The sequence below is a fragment of the Pristiophorus japonicus genome, chromosome 2 (assembly GCF_044704955.1).
Source record: "Pristiophorus japonicus isolate sPriJap1 chromosome 2, sPriJap1.hap1, whole genome shotgun sequence".
NCBI classification, from domain to species: domain Eukaryota; kingdom Metazoa; phylum Chordata; class Chondrichthyes; family Pristiophoridae; genus Pristiophorus; species Pristiophorus japonicus.
This window is the reverse complement of record NC_091978.1, coordinates 154,980,518-155,003,688: the sequence shown is the minus strand read 5'-3', so window position 1 is coordinate 155,003,688 and position 23,171 is coordinate 154,980,518. Positions and strand designations below refer to the sequence as shown.

At 41.3% G+C, this 23,171-nt stretch overlaps 1 protein-coding gene across 1 annotated transcript in view; it reads right to left on the bottom strand.

Moving 5' to 3' along the window:
• scfd2 (sec1 family domain containing 2) overlaps positions 1 to 23,171 on the bottom strand; it is a 544,849-nt gene that overhangs the window by 316,495 nt on the left and 205,183 nt on the right. Inside the window, exon 5 of the mRNA XM_070870049.1 lies at positions 6,847 to 7,096. Coding sequence (XP_070726150.1) covers positions 6,847 to 7,096 — 250 coding nt within the window. The remainder of the gene's footprint in view (positions 1 to 6,846; positions 7,097 to 23,171) is intronic.

Sequence of the window (23,171 nt, the reverse complement as noted above, 5' to 3'; positions counted from 1 at the left end):
CCGCCTTCCCTTCAGCCTCCCAATGCATCTTTGCCGGCCGCCCCTTTCCCAGGCCGAATGGCCTCCATTGCAGGCTGGCCCGGTGCCTTCCCCGGCCCAGTTCAATTCAAGGTAGGATTTACTACAATTATTTATTTGCTATTCAATTGTTTACCTGAGTTCTTTATGTTTATTGAGTTATTTCAACTTTTATTTGCAATTTCTTAACTGCCCGCAAGGTTTTTCAGAGCTGGCCACATACGCTGACCTAAGTGGATTTGGAGTAACTTTTAGCTGGCCAGAATTGCCTAAATGGCCAAAACTGGCGTAAGTAGCTGGGAACGCCCTCTTTTGGAAAAAAAAACCTGAACTATAAAAAATCGTACCTAACTGAGTTACTCTGGAGCAAGTTGATTGGGGAAAATGGCGTTTTTTTAAACTTACGCCAGAAAAACCAACTTACTCCAAAAAAAACTGGAGCAAGTCATGGTCAAAATTGAGCCCATAGTGTCCAGTTAACTCTCCCCTCCCTGACGTGTCGCAGTGTTTGAAGCTCGGACTCCAGCTCATCAACTCAGAGCCGGAGTTCCTCGAGCAGCCAACACTTACTGCAGATGTGGTCGCTGTGGATCACACTGGTGTCCACCAGCTCCCACATGTTGCAACAGTAACACATCGCCTTCCGTGCCGTCTCTAATGTATTTAATTAATTAAGTTTTCAAGTTTAGTTTTTAATCCCAGCTCTTAATTTAAACCAATGCTCAAGAAAAGAGACACAAACTGACCAACCAATCACTTCCCTGCTTTCCTATGACATCGCACTTCGATTACTTTTACTTCTTATCCTCCCAGGTCAGTTGGTGCTGTTCTGGCTAGCTGTTTTAAGGTGTGCCGCTCCTCCCGATCTCGCGCTGTTTTAAGATTGCTAGAAACATCTATGGTTCTGTTTATCCTAAAAGATTCACTCATATCTAAAACATTTTTATTTTATTTTCACTGGTTTGGGGTGCTCCTATAGTGCAATTGGGAGCTCAATTTGAAGTTACATAAGAGAAATAGGAGCAGGAGTAGACCACCTGGCTCCTTGAGACTGCTCCACCATTTAATAAGATCATGGCTGATCTGATCATGGACTCAGCTCCACTTCCCTGCACACTCTCCATAACCCTTTATTCCCTTATCGCTCAAAAATCTGTCTATCTCCGCCTTAAATATATTCAATGACCCAGCTTCCACAGCTCTCTGGGGCAGCGAATTCCATAGATTTACAACCCTCTGAAAGAAAAAATTTCTCCTCATCTCAGTTTTAAAAGGGCGGCCCCTTATTCGGAGACCATGTCCTCTAGTTTTAGTTTCCCCCATGAGTGGAAATATTCTCTCTGCATCCACCTTGTCGAGCCCCCTCATTATCTTATGTTTCGATAAGATCACCTCTCATTCTTCTGAACTCCAATAAATATAGGCCCAACCTATCTTCATAAGTCAACCCCCTCATCTTCGAAATCAACCTAGTGAATCTTCTCTGAATAGCTTCAATGCAAGTATATCCTTCCTTAAAGACAAAGACCAAAACTGTACACAGTACTCTTAGGTGTGGCCTCACCAATAACCCTGTACAGTTGTAGCAGGATTTCTCTGCTTTTATACTCTAGCCCCCTTGCAATAAAGGCCAACATTCCATTTGCCTTCCTGATGACTTGCTGTATCTGCATACTAACTTTTTGTGTTTCATGCACAAGGACCCCCAGGTCCCTCTGTACTGCAGCACTTTGCAATTTTTCTCTATTTAAATTATAATTTGTTTTTCTATTTTTTCTGCCAAAGTGGATAACCTCACATTTTCCCACATTACATTCCATCTGCCAAATTTTTGCCCACTCACTTAGCCTGTCTATATCCCTTTGCAGATTTTTTTTGTGTCCTCCTCACAATTTGCTTTCCCACCCATCTTTGTGTCATCAGCAAACTTGGCTACATTACACTCGGTCCCTTCATCCAACTCATTGATATAGATTGTAAATAGTTGAGGAACCAGCACCGATCCCTGCGGCATCCCACTAGTTACTGTTTGCCAACCAGAAAATGACCCATTTATCCTGACTCTCTGTTTTCTGTAGTTAGCCAATCCTTTATCCATGCTAATATATTACCCCCAATCTCGTGAGCTTTTATCTTGTGCAGTAATCTCTTATGTGGCATCATTTCGAATGCTTTCTGGAAATCCAAATACACTACATCCACTGGTTCCCCCTTATCCACCCTGCTCGTTACATCCCCAAAGAACTCCAGCAAATTTGTCAAACACGATTTCCCTTTCATAAAACCATGCTGACTGAATTATGCTTTTCCAAATGTTCCGCTACTGCTTCCTTAATAATGGACTCCAGCACAAGTTTCCACGATGTTGGGAAACTCGGCAGTGAATTGTAGATGGGAGCTGCTTGCTCCCCAGGATAAGTGGTTGTTTCAGCCCTCCTTTTAGGCTAGGAGAAGCAGGGGTGCTTCCCCAGGTCCCTCAAGGAAGCCTTTGGCCTTCCCCTGCATCAATCAGTCTCTTGGGTGTTGGGGGAGAGAAGGGATAAACTTTCAATGTAAGGTACTCGCTCTACTCGTGTCCAAAAAAAAAAGAACAGATAGTTCTGATTATGTAAACTCTCAGTAGCCTGATAAACAGTGTTCCTGCTAATTTTCTGGGGGGTGTGCAGGCCATTTAAATTGCCACTCATGTGCATTTTTTTCCATTATAACGATACTGCGTGGCCTGCACAGTATCTGCAGATCACTGCATGGCCACAAAGCTTAACGGGAGCATTGCTGATAGAAACTATCTTCTGTCCAGAGAAGACCCACTTGGATGGAATATTCAATGGGCATCTCTGGCTGACTATTCTATCAGGTTTGGATTCAATCCTGGTGCTCAAATACAACAACAACTTCTATTTATATAGCCCCAAGGCACTTCACAGGAGTGTTATGACAAAAAAATTGACACCATGCCACATAAAGAGGTAAGTTTTAAGGAGCGCCTTAAAGGAGGAGAGAGAGCTAGAGAGATGGTGAGGTTTCGGCAGGGAATTCCAGAGCTTAGGGCCTAAGCAACAGAAGGCACGGCCACCAATGGTTGAGCGATTATAATCAGGGATGCTCAAGAGGGCCGAATTAGAGGAGTGCAGATATCTCGGGGAGGTTTGTGGGCTGGAGGAGATTAGAGATAGTGAGGAGTGAGGCCATGGAGGGATTTGAAAACAAGGATGAGAATTTTGAAATCAAGGCATTGTTTAACTGGGAGTCAATGTAGGTCAGTGAGCACAGGGGTGATGGGTGAACGGGACTTGGTGCAAGTTAATTATTTCAGAAAAAAATACATAAATATTATTCAACATTTTAAAAAAAAAAGTCAGTTCCCTGCTCTGAGCAGGTGTCTCTGCCACTAGGCAGCCCTGGTGAAGTCACTGATGGGATCACCCCCATAACCCAGGTTGGCTTTGTTCATTTTAATATGGGCTTTGACTTCATATTTGTGTGGGAGATGGAACAGATGCTTCTCGCTGGGTTTATTGCATACTGACTCAGCAGCATATTTTCACAACATTGGGCAGCTTCAGAATGGCTCTAAATCCAATCCAATGTTGCAAATCCAATTGCTTCAGTGATGTTGTAGCTGAGCAGCAAGGAGAACTAACCTGGCTCAGTTGAAAATTAAAACAAAAATTGTATTTATTTTTTCAACAAAGAAATTATTCTGAACAAAACGTTCCCTTTAAAGATAAACTTGCACCTTTTTACAATCTAGTCAATTACAATAGTAAATGTAATGAACCTTCTCCGAAAAGAACATTCAGCTGAGGTGGGTAGACTGAGCCAGTTTGGCATCTGAAGTAGAATCTTAATTGGTTTCAGCTACTAATCTATTGAATAGGTCAAGTCAATAAATAATATGCCAAGTCTGTAAAACTTTGGGTAAGGGTTAGAAGTCTGATTCGGTTGGCTCACCGAGATGAAAATACACCTTCTAAGAACTTTTGACAGCGCTGCATTAAAAACACTATCAAGCAATAAACTCATTTGCCCATTACAAATATACAATACAATTCAACGCACAACTGACTGCATGGACTATTGTTGAGTCTAGGCTTTTTGGAGCTGGCAGCCATTTCAAGTACCGTATCATATCTGGCAAGAGTGAAATGCAATTGTTTGTGAATAATCCACATCATAGATAAATGCTTTGATTAAAATTATTTTTCAGATCTAGTTAAATTCAGACCAAGTGTGGAACACACAATAATAGCAAACATACGAAGAAACAAAAGGAACTACTTTCTTTGTAAGCACTCACAGGAATCCTTTACTAAAAAGATCCTTGAAGAATTATTATTGGTATTGAATGTGTTGCTTCTTTTCTTTATTGCTGGGAACTGAATGCCTTGTTAAATGTTGCTCATGTGCTTGTATTACTACTTAATGAAATGGGCTTAAAAGATGAACAACAGACTCATTAAACTACCTGTATCTACAATAAAGAATGGGCCCTGAGGGCTGGTACAGTAACACCAGGATGTGAAGCACCATGCAGCTAATACTGAAGAATGTTTGGAATAAATTGAAAAGCCAGTGAGAAATCACAAAAGTCAACAGTGGGCTCCCATTTGGTGGCAAGTAGACAAAAGGTTGTTAACGGATGGAATCAACCTTTGCCCTAATACAGTTGCCTTTTAGTGAAAACGTAGCTTTAGGAAGAAAAGGAACCTACTATGAGATGAACACCGACAGGACCATCAGCTTATTCTCACAATGAAAAGATATGAACATAGTAAAAGATAAAAGACCAGCTGATTATCAACATAATAGCTACTGAAATTATCTGTACTTAAAACAATTATAAATAATACTCCTAATGTTAATCTATGTCCCAAAGCCCCTAATATTTTCAAAATCTTAAAAAGGAGCTGTGTTATATTTAATTTTTACTTGATGGTAATTGCTATAAAGGGAGAGAGCTCTGAATACCTACTGGTGTCAGCAATTACACCATGTTTAACACTTTTAAATAGATGATTACAGGCATCCTGGAACAAACATATTGTGCACATATTAACAGAGCAAAACATCTTGATGTTAAGGTTGATTTTAGTGACATCCTGAACGGGGAGTACTGCTTACAATTCAGTGTCCCAGTTCTTCATGTCACTTCAGGGGGACCTGTAGATAATAGATGCTTCAAACCAGCTGCTCTACAAAGTAAGCATATACAGAGAACTTCCATTATAACATCTAGGGTTATGGGACAATTTCAGCAGAGTATACTTCCCCTTTGTACCAGTTAGTGGCAGCACCTATTTCAGTGCAAAAAAAGGTTTTTGATGTTCTTTACTTGAGCTCAATATTTTTTTCAGATATTTAAACTGGGCTTTCAGCAATTATGCTCCTCCGCTCTGGAATTCTCTTCCTCAAACTCTTCCCTTGCCCTTCAGTCACTTCCCCCAACTCTTCTCCAACTTCTGCTAGGCATCTACTCCCCCGTCCCCATTTTTGTGAAGTACATCAAGATGTTTTTCTCTGTTAAAGGTCCTATACAAGTACAATGTGTCACTGAGCAATAAAAATAATATGGAAGAGGCATGCAGACTAGATTGTCTAATTATCAGTTAATATTTTTGTACAAGAATGTGAAAACCCATCTTGCAATGGTGGATAGTTAAAGACATACTGTAAGCTTCAAGCTTATGTTACTTCCAGAACCGAAATATAGCAGAAACATTGTTAAGGAATAAAGGAGAGCAGCTGCAGGAGGCAAATCCCTACAATTAGTTCCTTTCAGGATCACTAATGTATAAGTATACATTGCAATACACAGATATGAAGGAGCAATACAAATTAAAACATTTTTTTAGCTGCCTTATTGATGTGTTCATAATCCAAACATAGAGGACCATCCATTAAATTTGCAATTCTTGCACACTTCAATATGTGGCAGTCTTTTTCAAAATATATATTTCTATTCTTTTTTCTGCTTCCCAGTTAACTCTGCTCCTTCTCCCACATCCATACTATCCCCCTTGAGAGAATGGAATTAACTGCTCAGAGGGTAATTTCAATCTATGAGAAAAGAATGCTTGATAACTCACTCCTGGCTGGCCTCACATTTTCTACCCTACATAAACTTGGTGATCCAAAACTCGGCTGCCCGACTGCCCGGTGTCCTAATTTGCACCAAGTCCCGCTCACCCGCTCGCCCTATGCTCGATGACCTACAATGGCTCCCGGTTAAGCAATGCCTCGATTTCAAAATTCCCATCCGTGTTTTCAAATCCCTCCATGGCCTTGCTCCTCCCTATCTCTAATCTCCTCCAGCCCCACAACCCCGCCGCCACCTCCCCCCGCCAAAATATCTGCGCTCCTCTAATTCGGCCCTCTTGTGCATTCCTGATTATAATTGCCCAACCATTGGTGGCCGTGCCTTCAGCTGCCAAGGCCCTAAAGCTTTGAAATTCCCTAAACCTCTCCGCCTCTCTTTCCTCCTTTAAGACACTCCTTAAAACCTACCTCTTTGACCAAGCTTTTGATCATCTGCCCTAATTTCTCCTTATGTGGCTTGGTGTCAAATTTTTGTCTTATAAAATCCTGTGAAGCGATTTGGGATGTTTCACTGTGTTAAAGGCACTATATAAATACAAGTTGTTGTTGACCTCCCTCCCACTGCCTTCCAGTCCCATCTGATTTTTTTTTATCACTAAGGCATTTTGATCCAAGATTCATGGAACTGTCTGAGGAAAGCCTAAGTGTAAATACCAGTCAAACTGGGATTTCAGTGTAATAATGCTGTCAACATTGGTCCTGGTAGCATAGAGTAAAGTTCAAACTCACCTGTTATTTCCTTAAATAGTTGAGATAAGTTAGGTTCATCACACAACGCCTGCAGCAAGGCTTTCTTGACCTCATGTTCAGCTTTATCCACCACACTGTCTAATTTGAGCTCTCCAGCCACAGAGTAGATGTAAACCAATAGAACAAGAATTTCTTCAGGGTTGTAATCAAAGTAGTGTCTCTCCCCATGGGACTTGATCAAAGGCAGAAATTGGTTTAAAACCTGAGACAAATCATGATCCCCGAGTGTCTAAAACACAAAAGAATTGAGATATTTTCAATTTTAGTGCAAAAATGCAGTCACTAAATTTGTATTTTTCAAGTTAGAACAAATTTCCTTTTGCATAAAGTTCCGACAATACTTCGAACTGCTCACACACATTTCAAATTTTAAACCAATGCCCCCAATATTAACAGCAATAAATATCTAGAAAATAGCTATTAAGAAAATGAAGTACATATTTCAGATCAACTGCAATGAAAAGAAAGTAGAGCTATTTTGTAAAATAAACAAGTTTATATTAGTTACAGATATGGAGTTTGATTTTTTTCAATAGCCAGTACATTTTTCAAGTGACTGTACTATAACTGTTAATGATGACAGTTACTAAATAAATACTAAATGCTGTATTAATATTCTAAGATAAGTGAATACTGAATGCCGAGTTGCAATACTGTATAATTTACTGGCATCATGCCAGTTGGCCAGAATCACATCAGAGTGTCAAATATATACCTATTTCTGTATAAGTGACAAGAGAAGCAATGGTTTGACTTGAGTGAACATCACCTTCCTTATACCATTATTTGAGAGTTTCTTCACTTTTTCCAAAATACTTAAAAACAGGAGACTGAATTGTCAAAGCTTTATTTCAGGCAAGTCCCTCTCTTCATTCTGTACTCAAATTCAGCAACATATTCTCTTTTGAGAAATACAGGCTTAAAAGATCTTTTTTTGTATTTAACATTTAGAAAGTGCAAAAATGAAGCATTTCTTAAAATAGTTTTTATTTCTTTAAGAATATAAATTCCCATAAAGATATAATAAATGAACAATTCAGTAATAGTGACCTTAGTGGGTCATGGCAGGAATTTAAAGCCAGGAACCAGTTGACAACGGGAAAAGCAGTGGAAGAATACACAAAAGTCCAAAAGGGGCTGCAGATGGGTCAGGGGAGCCAAATTATAAATCACTAGGAAGATTTCAGTAGATTGGAAAAAGGCCAACATATTCATAAAGGGTGACAAAGAAGACTACTGATTCATTTGTCTAAGTTCCAGTTCATGTAAAATAATGGAACTGAGTATCAGGAGTGGACTTGAGCATTAATAACCTAACTGAGTCAGCAGAGATTCAATGGAGATGATCCTGCATAAGCAACCTCCTCAACGTCTATGAGGAAGTGACAACCCAAGTTAACTGTAGAAAAACCTATGACATGATATACCTAGACTTCCAAACAGTATTTGACAAAGTGCCACCGAAAGGGTATTAGTTAAACTCCAGCCTATAGGGATTCAGGAATTTATAAAAAAATTAGCAGGTGGGTAGAAAACAACAAGTACTCGTTCGAGGAGCTATATTTGGGTAGGTAGAGAAGTACTGAGTGGGATGCCCCAGGGCTAGGTGTTTGAACTACTAGTGTTTCTAGTTTACATAAATAACAAATTCAAAAACTCAATGAAAAATGATCAAATTTGCAGATGATAAACTAGAAAATGTAGTGGATTCAGAGGAAGAAGCTCAGAAATTATAGAATGAGTTGGATATAATACAAGGCCGCGATTTCTCCACAGGGGGCGAGATCGGAGCAGCCGGGGTCGAAGGAGAGTGGAAAATGCGCTCCTGACTCGAGCCCACTCTCCGTCACGAATCTTCCCGAGATTGGGCTCGTTAAGCCCGCCTTGCAGCCTTCACGGCCAATTAAGAGGAAGCCGGTCTGATGACATCATTTGATGATGCGTCATCAGCCGGTTTTCTTAAAGAGACCATGCCCACAATGATTTTGACAGATCTTCTGTCACTGTTCTGCAGCACTGAGGTGCTGCAATCACTGAGGACACAAAGTACTGAAAATAACGTTTTAAATGTTTGACAACACATTAACATTAACTATACATGAACATTGGCTAAAGGACGCAAGTGTCTACCCTTGTGTGTTGTCAGTGGGTATGATTGGACAAGGATGAGAGTGAGTGTGAGGCCCCCTGTGGAGAAATCGCGGCCTTGTATTATATCCAACTCATTCTATAATTTCTGAGCTTCTTCCTCTGAATCCACTACATTTTCTAGTTTATCATCTGCAAATTTGATAATTTTTCATGCACAAAGCTGCATGGCTGCACCCAAGCTCTCCCATGACTCCCTTCAGATGCTTATGGAGAGTCACAGCACACAGGGAAGTCCTCTTCCCTTCGGCGAAAGGGACCTCCCCAGGACACCAATTCAGCCTGGTTGAACATTGCACAGGAGGGCACAAGGAGGGATGTCGGCAGGAGGAACAGGCTGCAGTGGCGCAAACCTTCCAATGATCTTAGTAGATCTTACTGCAAAGCCATACGCAACTTCATCCTGCTGTGCCACTCATCACATCCCCATCACTCTACCTTCCCTACTCTACCCCTGCACATCATTTCTCACACCAACTTACCTTTGCACCTCCACCCATCCTTCTCTCTGTATCTACATTATCAGTTCCCCATTGGAAAAGCCATCCCTCACACTCACTCTCATCCTTGTCCAATCATACCAACTGACAACACACAAGGGTAGACACTTGCGTCCTTTAGCCAATGTTCATGTATAGTTAATGTTAATGTGTTGTCAAACATTTAAAACGTTATTTTCAGTACTTTGCGTTCTCGGACAGATTTGTGGGTACCTTTGGAAGTGATTTAGTGAGTTGTAGTGAATGGTGAGACATAAGGGTACCCCCCACAATAGTGGTGAGTGTGAAAGGAATGGGTTGGCCATTGCAGGGATGCTTTATGGAGCTGGTGTGAGGTGGTGCCAACCTGGCGCATTATGTGGCAGTCAGGGTGCACAGCGTGAAGTGAAGTAAATGTGGCCATGGTGAGTCCATCACTGGCCTCTCGGGCAGGAATGTGGTCAGATGCTGATGCCGTGTGTCCTGTGAAGCATCAGGTGATTGCTGAGAAGGTTGGTGTTGCAGGTGGTGATGCTGGTGTGTTTAGTGATGGTGGTGTTGGGGCTGATCGTGGTGGGATTCTGAGGACCAAGGGGAGATTTTTTCAAGGGCACTGATGCCACTGGAATAGATGGCAGGTGAGGTTGAGATGACAGAAGCGCTTTGTCAATGGTGAGAGAAGTTGCTCCAAGGAGGTGACAGTGAATGGAGCATTCACTACAAACACTTCCAGCTCAAACACATACAGCTCAAAAGTCTCTTTAGAGCGGGTTTAGAGTGGAATCCCGACCTGCTGCCAATCACGGCCATTTTGACAGCGGGCCCACCTCCAAACCCGCACTCGTAGGGCAGGGAAGATTCCAGCCCATAAGTGGGCAGAATGTGTGAAAATTTATGTATACAAGTGTAAAGTAATTCACAAAGGAAGGGAGAATATACCCATATACTCACAAAGGGAGAATATACCCATTATACTCCAATAATGGTGTTGAAATAGCCAAGGATGGTATCAAAAGTGACCTAGCAAACTTGTAACTAAACATTTTAAACCAAAACAAAACAATAATCAACAGCACTAATAGAATGTTGAACTACATAGCCTGAACAGTCAAATACATGCCAGAGTAAATCCCATCAAACTGTAAAGTGTTCTGGTCAGTCCAGCTCTGGTTGTGAAGACAAAGAGATAGGGCTAGAATTTCCAGTGCTTCACCGCCCGGTTTCTCAGTGGCATTGGCCATTTGGGCGAGAACCGGGTCAGCGAAAAATTCCCCAGCTGAGTTACACCAGGGGTTTCGAAGTACCGGTGGGGAGCGGATGGCCGGCATGCACCGTCCACAGATTGCCATGGCGCGATTTTTGGCTAAGCGGTGACCCGTAGGTAAGTATAAAAAAAAAACACCCAAGAGAATCAGCGGAGCTGGGCGGTAGGTAAGTAGTCCTGCAAGACAAAGATAAGTAATTGCTTTTTTACTCATTATTTTAAAATTCTCAGTGATTTAAGTGAAAAGGGTCCTGATTTTTTATTTTATGTTTTTTGAAAAAATATTTTTTGTGTTTTTCTCCTCCTCGGCCCAACCTGCAACCTCAGTGTAATTTTTTAGTAAATTTATTAATTATCGTCCATTTTCTTTCAGAACCATCCCATCGGCCCAAGATTCAATTTTTTTGCCGAGAATCGGGGTTCTACACCCATTTTTTTTTTCGCTGGACGAATTTTTTGCCGGAGATTATCTTGGGAATCTTAGCGGTCTTTTGGGCAGCAATCGGGCGTTGGCAGATTGTTTGGAAACTCTAGCCCTATCTTTCAAGTGCTAGAGACAGTGCAGAAAAGACCCACAAGACTGATCCCCAATATTGATTAGCTGAGCAACGAGGAACAAAATGGAGAAACTTGGCCTTTTCCTCCTGGAAAGAAGCATTGTAAAGGTGATCTTAAAGCACTATAAAAGATAGTTAATATTACCTTTTTCATATCGAAAAGACTCTTTAAAAACCTCTAAGATCACCCCTTCAAAATATTACTTGAAATTTATTTGACATTTTTTTTATCCTTGACCTGTTTTAAAGCTGAGAATACAGATTAGGATTCCATGCAAGATGTGCCAAATGGAGTTGGCTATCTGGTATTTAGCAGGACTGAATAGGGCAGGGTGTTTTTGTAACGTGGGAAATGGTTTTGGCAGAACTTGGGTCGTGTCTTGGTGTTTGGCAGCAATGCAATGGGGTTTTACAGCATATACAGGATCCTTTGATCCAGCATCACTGTGGTCAGGAAATGAGGTTTGGCAGAACTGAGGGTTGGAATATGGGGTTTGGCTCACTGGTTGTTTTCTAGTGTTCCCCAGCAGAAAGGGAAATGGGAGGATTTGGGCATCCCAAGTCAAGAGAGACAGTCCATCATTTGGCAAGCTAAATGTTACTGATTGTGGCCTAGAAAGCCTGGCCTCCACGGGTCCGTACGGAGTGTGTACGGACCCAGGAAGGCATCAGAAAAGCCAGTTTTCAGCACACAATGATACAATTCTCCGTATCTCCACATCCAGGACATTCGCATGCGCAAGAGTGCGATATTTACCCATCTCTTGCCCAGCGGATGTCCTGAAAACTCTTGCACCTGATAAAACATACAAAAACATAAAATAAAATTTAAAATACACATTTTGTTGTTAAAAACCCTGCCCACTAAGGTAAATTTATTTTAAACCAAAATTTTTAAAACTTAAAAAAAATCAGAAATATATATTATTTTGTAAAACATTAATAACTTTAATTTAAATTAATCTTAAATATGTGGTTTATTTTTTATTTTTGTTTGGGTGTTTCTCAATCATTATAATGAGAACTCCTACTTACGGAGTTCCCATTAATATGAATGAGAAAATACTGATTGGTTGTCCAGAGCCACGTGACTTCAGCTCCAGCTTCCGAATGTCCCGATGTGCATGCGCTCTGATGTGCAGTGAGTGGAGACCTCAGGACCGGGATCGCTGGTGGGCGCAGCAGGAACAGGTAGGTGCGCATCTTAAGAACAAAAGAAATAGGAGCAGGAGTAGGCCATACGGCCCCTCGAGCCTGCTCCACCATTTAATACGATGGCTGATCCGATCATGGACTCAAGTCCACTTCCCTGCCAGCTCCCAATAACCCCTTTTTCCCTTATCAGTTAAGAAACTGTCTATCTCGGTCTTAAATTTATTCAATGACCCAGCTTCCACAGCTCTCTGAGGCAGCGAATTCCACAGATTTACGACCCTGAGAAGAAATTCCTCCTCATCTCAGTTTTAAATGGGCAGCCCCTTATTCTAAGATTATGCCCTCTAGTTCTAGTCTCCCCTATCAATGGAGATATCCTCTCTGCATCCACCTTGTCAAGCCCCCTCATAATCTTATACATTTCAATAAAATCACCTCTCATTCTTCTGAATTCCAGTAATTACAGGCCCAACCTACTCAACCTATCTTCATAAGTCAACCATCTCATCTCCAAAATCAATCTCGTGAAACTTCTCTGAACTGCCTCCAAAGTAAGTATATCGTTTCTTAAATATTGAAACCAAAACTACGCAGTATTCCAGGTGTGGCCTCACCAATACCCTGTATAACTGTAGCAAGACTTCCCTGCTTTTATACTCCATCCCCTTTGCAATAAAGGCCAAGATTCCATTGGCCTTCCTGATCACTTGCTGTACCGGCATACGAACCTTTTGTGTTTCATGCACAAGTACCCCCAGGTCCTGCTGTACTGCAGCACTTTGCAATTTTTTTGCATTTAAATAATAACTTGCTCTTCGATTTTTTTTTCAGCAAAGTGCATAACCTCACACTTTCCAACATTATACTCCATCTGCCAAATTTTTGCCCACTCACTTAGCCTGTCTATGTCCTTTTGCAGGTTTTTTGTGTCCTCCTCACACATTCTTTTCCTCCCATCTTTGTATCGTCAGCAAACTTGGCTACATTATACTCGGTTCCTTCCTCCAAGTCGTTAATATAGATTGTAAATAGTTTGCCAACCAGATAATGAACCATTTATCCCGACTCTCTGTTCTCTGTTAGTTAGCAAATCCTCTATCCATACTAATATATTACCCCCAACCTCGAAAATTTTTATTTTGTGCAGTAACCTTTTATGTGGCACCTTGTCAAATGCCTTCTGGAAGTCCAAATACACCATATCCACTGATTCCCCTTTATCCACCCTGTTTGTTACATCCTCAAAGAATTCCAGCAAATATGTCAAACATGACTTCCCCTTCATAAATCCATGCTGACTCTGTCTGACTGAATAATGCTTTACCAAATGTCCTGCTACTGCGTCTTTAATAATGGATGCCAACATTTTCCCAACCAGATGTTTTTACCTTTTCCTACGGTTCTCCCGCGGGAAGACCTCGACTGGGATTTCTAGGCCAATATCCTGAGAAATTGCACATACTGCACATGTACAGACTACAGTTTGTAGATTCACAGTTCTGCGCATACATAAGATATTGTCCAAGCCCAGGCTTTTAAGAGGAGCTGAGGCCTTCAAGTAAAAAAATGTTAAGGAAGGCATTAAAAGGTATAAAAATTGTGTGAAGGTGGTCATGCTATTGTGGAATATGTATTTCTTCATTCATTTCGCTTAAAACCTTATGTTGGAGGAGAAGGAAGTTTACTTACTCTTGGTCAAAAATGGATCTCTGCTGATTCCCCGCAGTCGCAGCATGGTAATTATTATGGGCCTGAATTTGCTGCCCCTACGGCCACGTAAGTTCCGGGTTTAGGTATGCGAAGCGCATGTGGCTAAATCAGAAACTTGCGAGCTGTCCAAGAATCCTCTTGAAAGATCACATGCATCCGGAGGAAAAAAACCTCCGCGGGCGGAGAACTTTGCACAGCGAACGCCCTTGAAATTCTCACACTTGGCGTAAGGCCTGCGTTTACCAGCGTAAGAGTTTAAAAAAATAGAAAAATAAAATGTTATCACTCATTTATATATTAAATACCCTGTCCATTAAGGCAAGTTTCTTTTTAGCCCTGTTAAAACATATTTAAATATTTTTCAAAAAAATACATTTTTGTATAAAATATTTAATTAAGTTGCATTTTAATTAATTTTAGATATGTAATGTGTTTCAAAAAAACATTTATTTAATGTGTTTGTGTGTTTTTGGGGGCATTCCCATTCAAACTTATGGCAACTCCATATAAACAGAACTCACCATAAGTATGAATGGGAATACCCCCATTTTGATTGGTTGGGCCGGACCATGTGATCCCAGGGATGCGTACAAAACACATACGCTTCTGGAATACATGGGCCTCTGCGCAGACCTTTGCGTAGAGGCCCAGGACCACACGTCTTCGAACCTCCGGGACTACCATGTACTTCGTCAGAATTTTTGCGGTCGGAGGCATCCGTCCACAGGAAGCCTCTGACTTCAAATTCTGGGCCAATGTATATTTAGTTTTTTTTTTAAAATCACGCCAATGTTCTCATCCTCAGCTTCTGAAGGAGCTGACTTATGTTGGAGGACTGTTCCAATGGCAACAGGCACCCTCTCTCCTGTATGTCATGCAGCTGATCATTCTTCATATGTGAACCTAAACAATGAATGTCAGCAGGCTAATTACCAAAGAGACCACAAGCAAGCCTAACCATGTTCTTACACATCATCCGCACTCTGCAGCATAAGTTGCTGGGAACCCTGCCTAATAATGTTCCCGCCCCCATCCTAGGCATGATGAAGTAATTTGTAGCACTCAGACTGCTGCTCAGACGTAATCACTTTCCCAAGGTAGCTTTCAACATTACTGACCATCAAATAGTTTGTTCTGTTAAAATGCTAGCTACAAATTCATTAAAGAGTCCAAAAAGAGTGAGGCCATTTTATTATTTTTAGAAAGAAACAGTTTTTCTCTAACAATTAAGGAAATCTAAACTTGGAAGTTTAAATTTCCAACTTTAGTCACGTCGTCATCACCATAGGTGGTCCCTCGAAACGAGGATGACTTGCTTCCATGCCAAAAAAAAGGACGAGTTCACAGGTGTTTCAATGAAGGTCCCGAACTACATCCTGAAGGGTGGAAAATGTCTGTGCGTGCATTTTGTTTTAACATGGGGTGACCATTGCACACCAGCGACCACACGGGCTTGACAGAGCTAGGTCTTGGTCCAGTGGCAAGGATTACCCAAGACAACTGGAGACCAGCTCTGCTGCACGGACCTAGTGCACACACGCATCACAGTGTGGGCTGGCCGGTGCTGTCCCTGGGCCCCTGGCCCAGAACTCACACCCCTCCATAGTCTCTCGCCGCTCCTTCGCCCCAACTTCGCTGCTCCTGCTGTATCTGCCCACACTCCAATCACCGACCTGGATCTTGATGACATCACTCTTCACAGCCGTCGCCCTCCTGCATCAGCTCACGCTGTACCTTGAAGCAGTACGCCTCCACGCTGCCCATGGCCTCCACTCCTTTTATGGCACCGACCTGCCGCAAATGTTCCCTTGCAGGTTGGGACCTCCACGCTGCCCATGACCTCCACTCCTTTTATGGCCCCGACCTGCCGCTGATGTTCCTTCGCAGGTTGGTGGCTCCATTGGTAGCACTCTTGCCTCTGACTCTGAACAATAACTTTTATTTATATAGCGCCTTTAACATAGTAACACAACAGTGATACATTTGACACCGAGCCACAAAAGAAGTAATTAAGGCAGATAACCAAAAGCTTGATTAAAGAGGTAGGTTTTAAGGACCGTCTTAAAAGGAGGAAAGAGAAGTAGAGAGGTGGAATTCCAGAGCTAAGGGCCTGAACAACTGAAGGCACGGTTGAGCAGTTATAATGAGGGATGTTCAAAAGGGCAGAATCTGAGGAGCGCAGACATCTTATGGGGTTGTGAGGCTGAAAAAGATTACAGAGATACGGAGGGGCAAGGCCATGGAGTGATTTGTAAACAAGGATGAGAATTTTGAAATCGAGGCATTGTTGAACCGGGAGCCAACATAGGTCAGAAAGCACAGGGGTGATGGGTGATCGTGATCATCAGAATGATCATCAGACCTGAAATGTTAACTCTATTTCTCTCCACAGATGCTGCTTGACCCTCTGCGATTTCCAGCATTTTCTGTTTTTACCCTTAACTTACTTTTGTCATGTTTTAAAAATTGTGCTTCACATTTTCTAAAGCAATAAAATGGAGCACGTCCCACCACCAGATATTCTACAAGTTTCAGCTTGGCTCAGTGGTAGCATTCTTGCCTTGCCATCACATTATCATGGGTGCAGGCCCCACTCCTGGGTTTAAGCACATAATCGAGGCTGACAATTTGGGCCCAAATTTGCCCAGGAGTTGCTCCGTTTTTTTGGGAGCTATTTGATTTTTCTGCAGTATCTTAAAAATCCCCATTCTGCACATTTAATTTGCGCCAGTATAAGTGAGTTAGTTAGGATTTTTTTTAGTTACATTTTTTTTTTCAAAAGGGGGCGTTACCAGCCACCTACGCCTGTTTTGGCCATTTAAGCCAGTATGGACAGCTAATAGTTGCTCCAAACTAACTTAGGCCAGTGTATGTGGCCACCTGTGGCCGCACAGAAAACCCTTGCAGAGAGTTAAGAAATCAGCACTGGTGGCCAGAGATAGGGAAGCAAAGCACTAAACACCTTCACAACAACATTCAAGAAGCATTAAAACCATCAATAATAAATAAAAAATAAATACATATAAAATAAAACTTAAGTCCTACCTTCATAACTTGGCCCGGGAAGTCAGCGGGCCTGCCGGAGCGAGAGGCCACTCTATTGGGGAAAGGTGCAGGTGGGTGGGATGCCCGGGCGGGAGAGACAGCGCGCAACACACAGCAGGCTGGGCTCGCAGAACACTGAGGCTGCAGGAGTCAACTCCGAGGGACTGGCATAATTCTCTCCCCCCACCCCGATCAAAACACTCTCCCCCCGGATCAAAACTCTCTCCCCCACCCCCACCCCACCCCGCCCCATCAAAACTCTCCTCACTAAAAAGCACAACCATCAATAAATAAAAAATAAAAATCAAGTCCTACCTTGGTGCGGAAGGCCACTCAGCCGGGGATAGGTGCAGGACTCTCTGACATGCAGCAGCCCGGCGCGCGTTGTGAACACCACGCGGCCTAGGATAGAGGCGGGACATCGGGTCCCACGCTGCAAAGGAGCTACTGCGCATGCACAAAACCTCCAGTGCGCATGCGTTGAGCTGCCGGCACTCTTGAGCACAGGGCCCTCGCTCCGCCCCTCACTGTAATTACCATGCCGCGCCAAGCACAAGGACAGTCGATAGAGCGGGGAGAATACGGCAATATCTTTTCGGCGGCGTTTTGAGCGTGGAAAGTCGCCGCACCTCATGTAAGTGCGCCGAAAAAATCGTAGGGCCAAATTTGGGCCCTTTAGTACTGCATTGTCAGAGTGTCATCTTTCAGATGAATCATTAAACTAAGGGCACATTTTCATATTCTGGTTGAAATAAAAGATCTCATAGCACTATTCAGAAAAGAGATAAAGGAAATTCTCCGTGTCCAAGCAAACATTTATCCCTCAACCAGCAACACTTTGCTGTGTGCAAATTGGCTTGTTTGTCTGCATAATAATGGTGTTTATATTTCAAAAGTAATTTATTAGATGTGAAGCACTTATGATGTTCTGAGGATGTGAAAGGCACTATATAAATGCAACTTCTTTCTTTCTACTGTATATAAGTGGTGCTAAAAATACAGCAAAACTCTCTACGGCCATCTTATCCATGATGGTCATCAAAGGTAAGATGTTACCATTAAGATTAAACTTGTACTAGGGATACTACTTGTAATCAATCACAAAGCTGTTCATTAGTGGCATCCTACCAAATACTTGTACAGGTATTTGGCATTGCTATATGGCATTGCACACAGGACTTGTACTATGTTCAAAAGTTTGATCTCGATGTTCCCAAATAACACAAGGATAATATGCCCGAGAACGGAGGACATCAGAAGTTGCTACAACAGCAACATGGAGGTAAAAAAATTAACCAAAGAAACTGGAGAACTTACATTTTTTTTTTAAATGTGTTTTTTTTGTTGATACCCTACAATTACAAAAGAAATGCAACACAAAACAGATGGACCACACCACAACACAGAACAATCAAACAATACTAATGAACATTGCAGCACAGACAAGCAGAGATAGATAACGTATTAAATTAAGGGAGCAGCAGTCACTGCTGGAGCAGGTGGCAGCAAATTAATAAATTAAACTAGCTGTGAGCATCAGTCAATTAGTAAATGAATAGAGCAGCCGGTATCAGATAATTAAATGGGTAAGTGGGGAGCAGTTAATTAATAAATTATACGCCAGTGGGCACTCCAACAAAATCAATAAATTCATATAGCAATGGGCACAAGTAAATTAATACATTCATGAAAAATGAAAAATATCAATAAATTGATGAAGCAACAGGCACCAATAAATTCAAGAATTCATAGAGCATCAAAGCACACCAATAGATAAATTACTGGAACATCATGTACCAGTGAACTAAGAGCAATGAGTTCACCAACCAATCAAGTAATGGAACAGAAGGCACCAATGAACTAATACTCTCTTCCTACCTTTGCCTGACTGTCACTGGATTGAGTGCAGTTTACTACTCTAGCACCAAGAACAATTATACATTTGCTGACTATAAAAGCAAGTTTAAAATACTAAAAAGTTTTTCAGTTAAAAAAGAGGCTTTCAATTAGCTACATTATTTAAACTGCTACTACTGTACCTTTTGCACAGCATACTGCGTATTAAGTACGTATCAAAAAAATTGTTGGTCCAGAAATTCAGTGGCTTAGAAAGGCTGCTGGAGGAAAGCTCTCGAAGGGAGCACTCAGTACAGGCAAGTAGGGGACTGCAGGAAGGAAGGGATGGAGGTTGGGCATGGGGGAACAGGGGTTCTGAGAGGGGTCACAATGAAGTCAGTGGCTCATTGGGTCAGAGGTCTTGGTGGAGTCGAGGTTGTGATGTTGTTGGGCTCTACATACTACCATGGAAATAAAACAGAAAGGATAGAGCAATCTTGTAACACAGTGGCTAGCCAGTAGGGAATGCAGAAATTGTGAATTGGATGGCTGGAAATTGTAGAAGGAGGCCTGCAAGCAGGCAAGGGGGTCCCAGATACCCTCTTTATTGGGTTAAAAAAAAACAGGGGAAACACCTAAAAATAATTTTTATTAAAATGGCTGCTGGAAATATGAAAACGATGGACAAGAAAAGATATATACACACCCCACCCTATCTGAAAGCCATCTAATCTCCAGGGAGAAGCAAAAAATAGATTTTAAAAAACAGGACAATTGGGGTGTGGGGAATTGGAAAATTCCTTTCTGACCTCTTTGGGCGATCAAATCTAGTCCAGGAGACCACTCTGACTCTGAATTGGGAGATTGGGTTGATAAACTGCACTGCAATGCCACCTGCTAACAAACATTGGGACAAGCAACAAGTTTGATTAGTTATGTTAACATGCCAATTATTGGCATAGGCAGTTTCAATGTTAATTTTCACATAAAAAGCATGAATCAAAATCATGACACAGGAAACAATGTTTGTGGACAGGAAGTGCATGCCATATTTTTAATAATATACTCATAAAATGTGTTTATTGTTCAATCGTTTTCTCCTGGTAAACAGCAATTTCCACAAAGAAGAAATAAACTGACATCTTAAGGACTGTTGCGATATTCATTTTAAATCCTGATTTCTACATTAAATGAGTCTGAAATAAAAAGGCATATTTATTTCACGTATTATACATCATAACACAATCATAGGTCATTATTTGTACACAAAGAACTGGCCAGCTCAGTGCATTGGGATCCTTTCAAGCAGTTTCTCTCGGCATACCTCAACGACTATCTGTCCCACCTTTGACAGGGACTGTGGTTCTCGTATTGGACTGTACAGCCACCTAAGAACTCAAGTTAAGAGTGGAAGCAAGTCTTCCTCGATTCCGAGGGACTGCTTATGATGATAACCTTGTTTTGCATTCAGCCTAAGTAAAAAAGTTACATTTTTGCTTTCACTGATCACAGTAAATATCAGCGATGAACTGAAGGTTATGGTAGCTCCCAGTGGACAAAGGATTTCAAGCTAGAACACTAATTCTGACAGAGCCAACATAAAGGAGTGTGTGCATGCAAGAAAAAGTGGCTGAGTGCATACTCACATGATGGGAAAACAAGCCCATTATTTCCCCGCTTTTTACTTGCAAAACTTTTTTTCACTGACATTAACCAGAGGAAAGCATACCCATAGGACTAGTAAACAGAGGAAAGGGCCCAAGATATCCAATACTATCATCTGAAGCTAATAAAAGACATGAGGGCGGGGCAAGATTTTCTTTCAAATTAGCAATATATGCGGTTTAGTTCCCGTGTAAATTCTAAAAATAAACATGATTGTTACTTAGAATAGAACTAAAAGAGTCTGCAGTATTGGTGCAACAGTCGAGTTTGGCAATTGTGCACAAGCAAGAGAAGAGATGTACATTATGCAAATGAGAATGGATTCCTAGCAGGTCAAGAAATGATCAGTCGTTTACTGCCATGCATGAATGAAACGTAATTGTTTTCAACAATACAGTGGGTTTGTTATTGAGGTCACTGTGGTTTATTTTCAGTCTCTGAAAAAGTCAGATTAAGCTCAGTATGTTCAGGAAAGTTATTTGCTACTTAATAAGCACACAAGGCTCTTAACATTTCTAATATGTCATGTTTCCTAATCATTCTCTTCCATAAAGCAGTATGGAAAGGTCCGAAAACTGGGGCAAGAACTTTTGATGGGAATACTTGGGAGTCAGCAAAATGTTCCATTTATGCAACTAATTGTGCAGAAAAAAACACTGCCAAAATGACAGGGAATTTGCTAGTGTCCCTCAGCGGACGTCAACAGGATGGTGACTATTAATATGCTGAGCCAGAAAAATAATTTTAAACCTGCATTTCCCAACAGCAGTTTCTAAATTCAAATACTACAATCTAAAAATGCTGCGTAGGTTTGAGTTCCAACTTGCTGCCAATTCCATGGCAACGTTTATTGCTGGAATCCAAGCTTGCAGAACCTAAGAGAGGCATGTTGTTACTTAGGAAGCTACCCTGGGGATGGTGGGAATCCAGGCTGGACAAAACTAACTGTCGTTAACAAGTAAACAGTAATTGATTTAAATGTTCCTGCTATACTGTACCATTACTGATTCACAATGAGTCAGCTACTCACAACTACAAGAATTGAATCTTTCTCTCACACTGCAGGTGAAGAAAAAATGTAGCTTCCCCTGAACTATACTTCCCGTTGGATGAAGAGGTCTTAGAATGGTCTGATTTGTCTAACATCAGGAGATTCAATAAAAAATAATAAAAGCAGATCAGTTCCAGGCTGTTCAAATGCACCATAAAACTTCATTTCGCTAAAGTTGGCGCCAAGTGAGGAAACGAGCTGTTTAGCTCGACCACTTTCAAAAATAAGCATTAGTCACGCTCATAAAAAGCATATAGCTGTTTCACACAGCTAAGGAAGAGCATATTATCTTCTTCCACGTGAAATGTGGTACTAGCTTGTGAAGATAAATCTGACAGGAGCTTACAGCAGAATTTAAATATACCATTCATATTCTGGTGAAAATGTATGTCAAACCACAGCTATGTAAGCCAAACTCCCCAGTGGATTATTACTAATAACCACATTCAGCTTTTGCTTAGCTAGTTGGTGCAATAAGAGGCACTGTTTTTGTTCAAACCTATGAAAAATAAATATATACCAACAAGATTGAACAAAAAGTGGAAGATGTTAACCATCTGCAGTTAAATATCACCAGGTAAAAGTGGTTTCACATTCAAAAGAGCTATTAATAGGCTCGTCGACTAAATGTAGGGAATTCGCAGTTGGGATATCTCAGGACGGAAAAGCAATTCTTCAGTTATTATTTGAGGTCTTTTTTTTGTTGTGTGCTCTCGGGATGCAGGCAATACTGGCAAGTCTACATTTATTGCCGATCTTGAAGTGATTGCATTTTTTTTTAAACAATTTCTTAGTCATTTCAGAGGTATAAAGAGTCAACATCATGGTGTTAAATTGGACTCACATATAGGCCTGACCAAGTTGGGATGGCAGATTCCTTCGCAAAAGGACATGAGCGAGTCAGCTGGGTTTATATGACAGTTCAGCACCTTTCATGGTCATTTTTCTGGTGCCAGGCTACAAATTACCGGATGTATTAGATTGCAATTTCAAAAAGTTGCCTAGATGTGATTTAAATTCTGAAATTCTGGTACCATAACCACAATACTGCCATATTCGATCATATTACAAGAGGTTTGGTTTCAATTTGTCCCATTTATACTGCTTTCTGATGGGGAAAAATCTGTGCTTTTTTATGATTTCAACCTGGTCCTGCCCAAAGGAAACTCTGCAGACCACCAATAATCACAAATCTGCGAGAAGCTGATGTAACTCAGCACCATTCTTACATAGAAAGACAGTAAGATTGTGTAGGAAATTTGGAAAGCTTCAATTTATAAATGCCAACGTAAGCATGGCAAAAGAACTAAAGTATGACAGCAAAAATAGCTGAGGATGAGAATGTAAATCTATCACACCCACACTCATTTTTATTGAGATGTTGTGTGATGTTA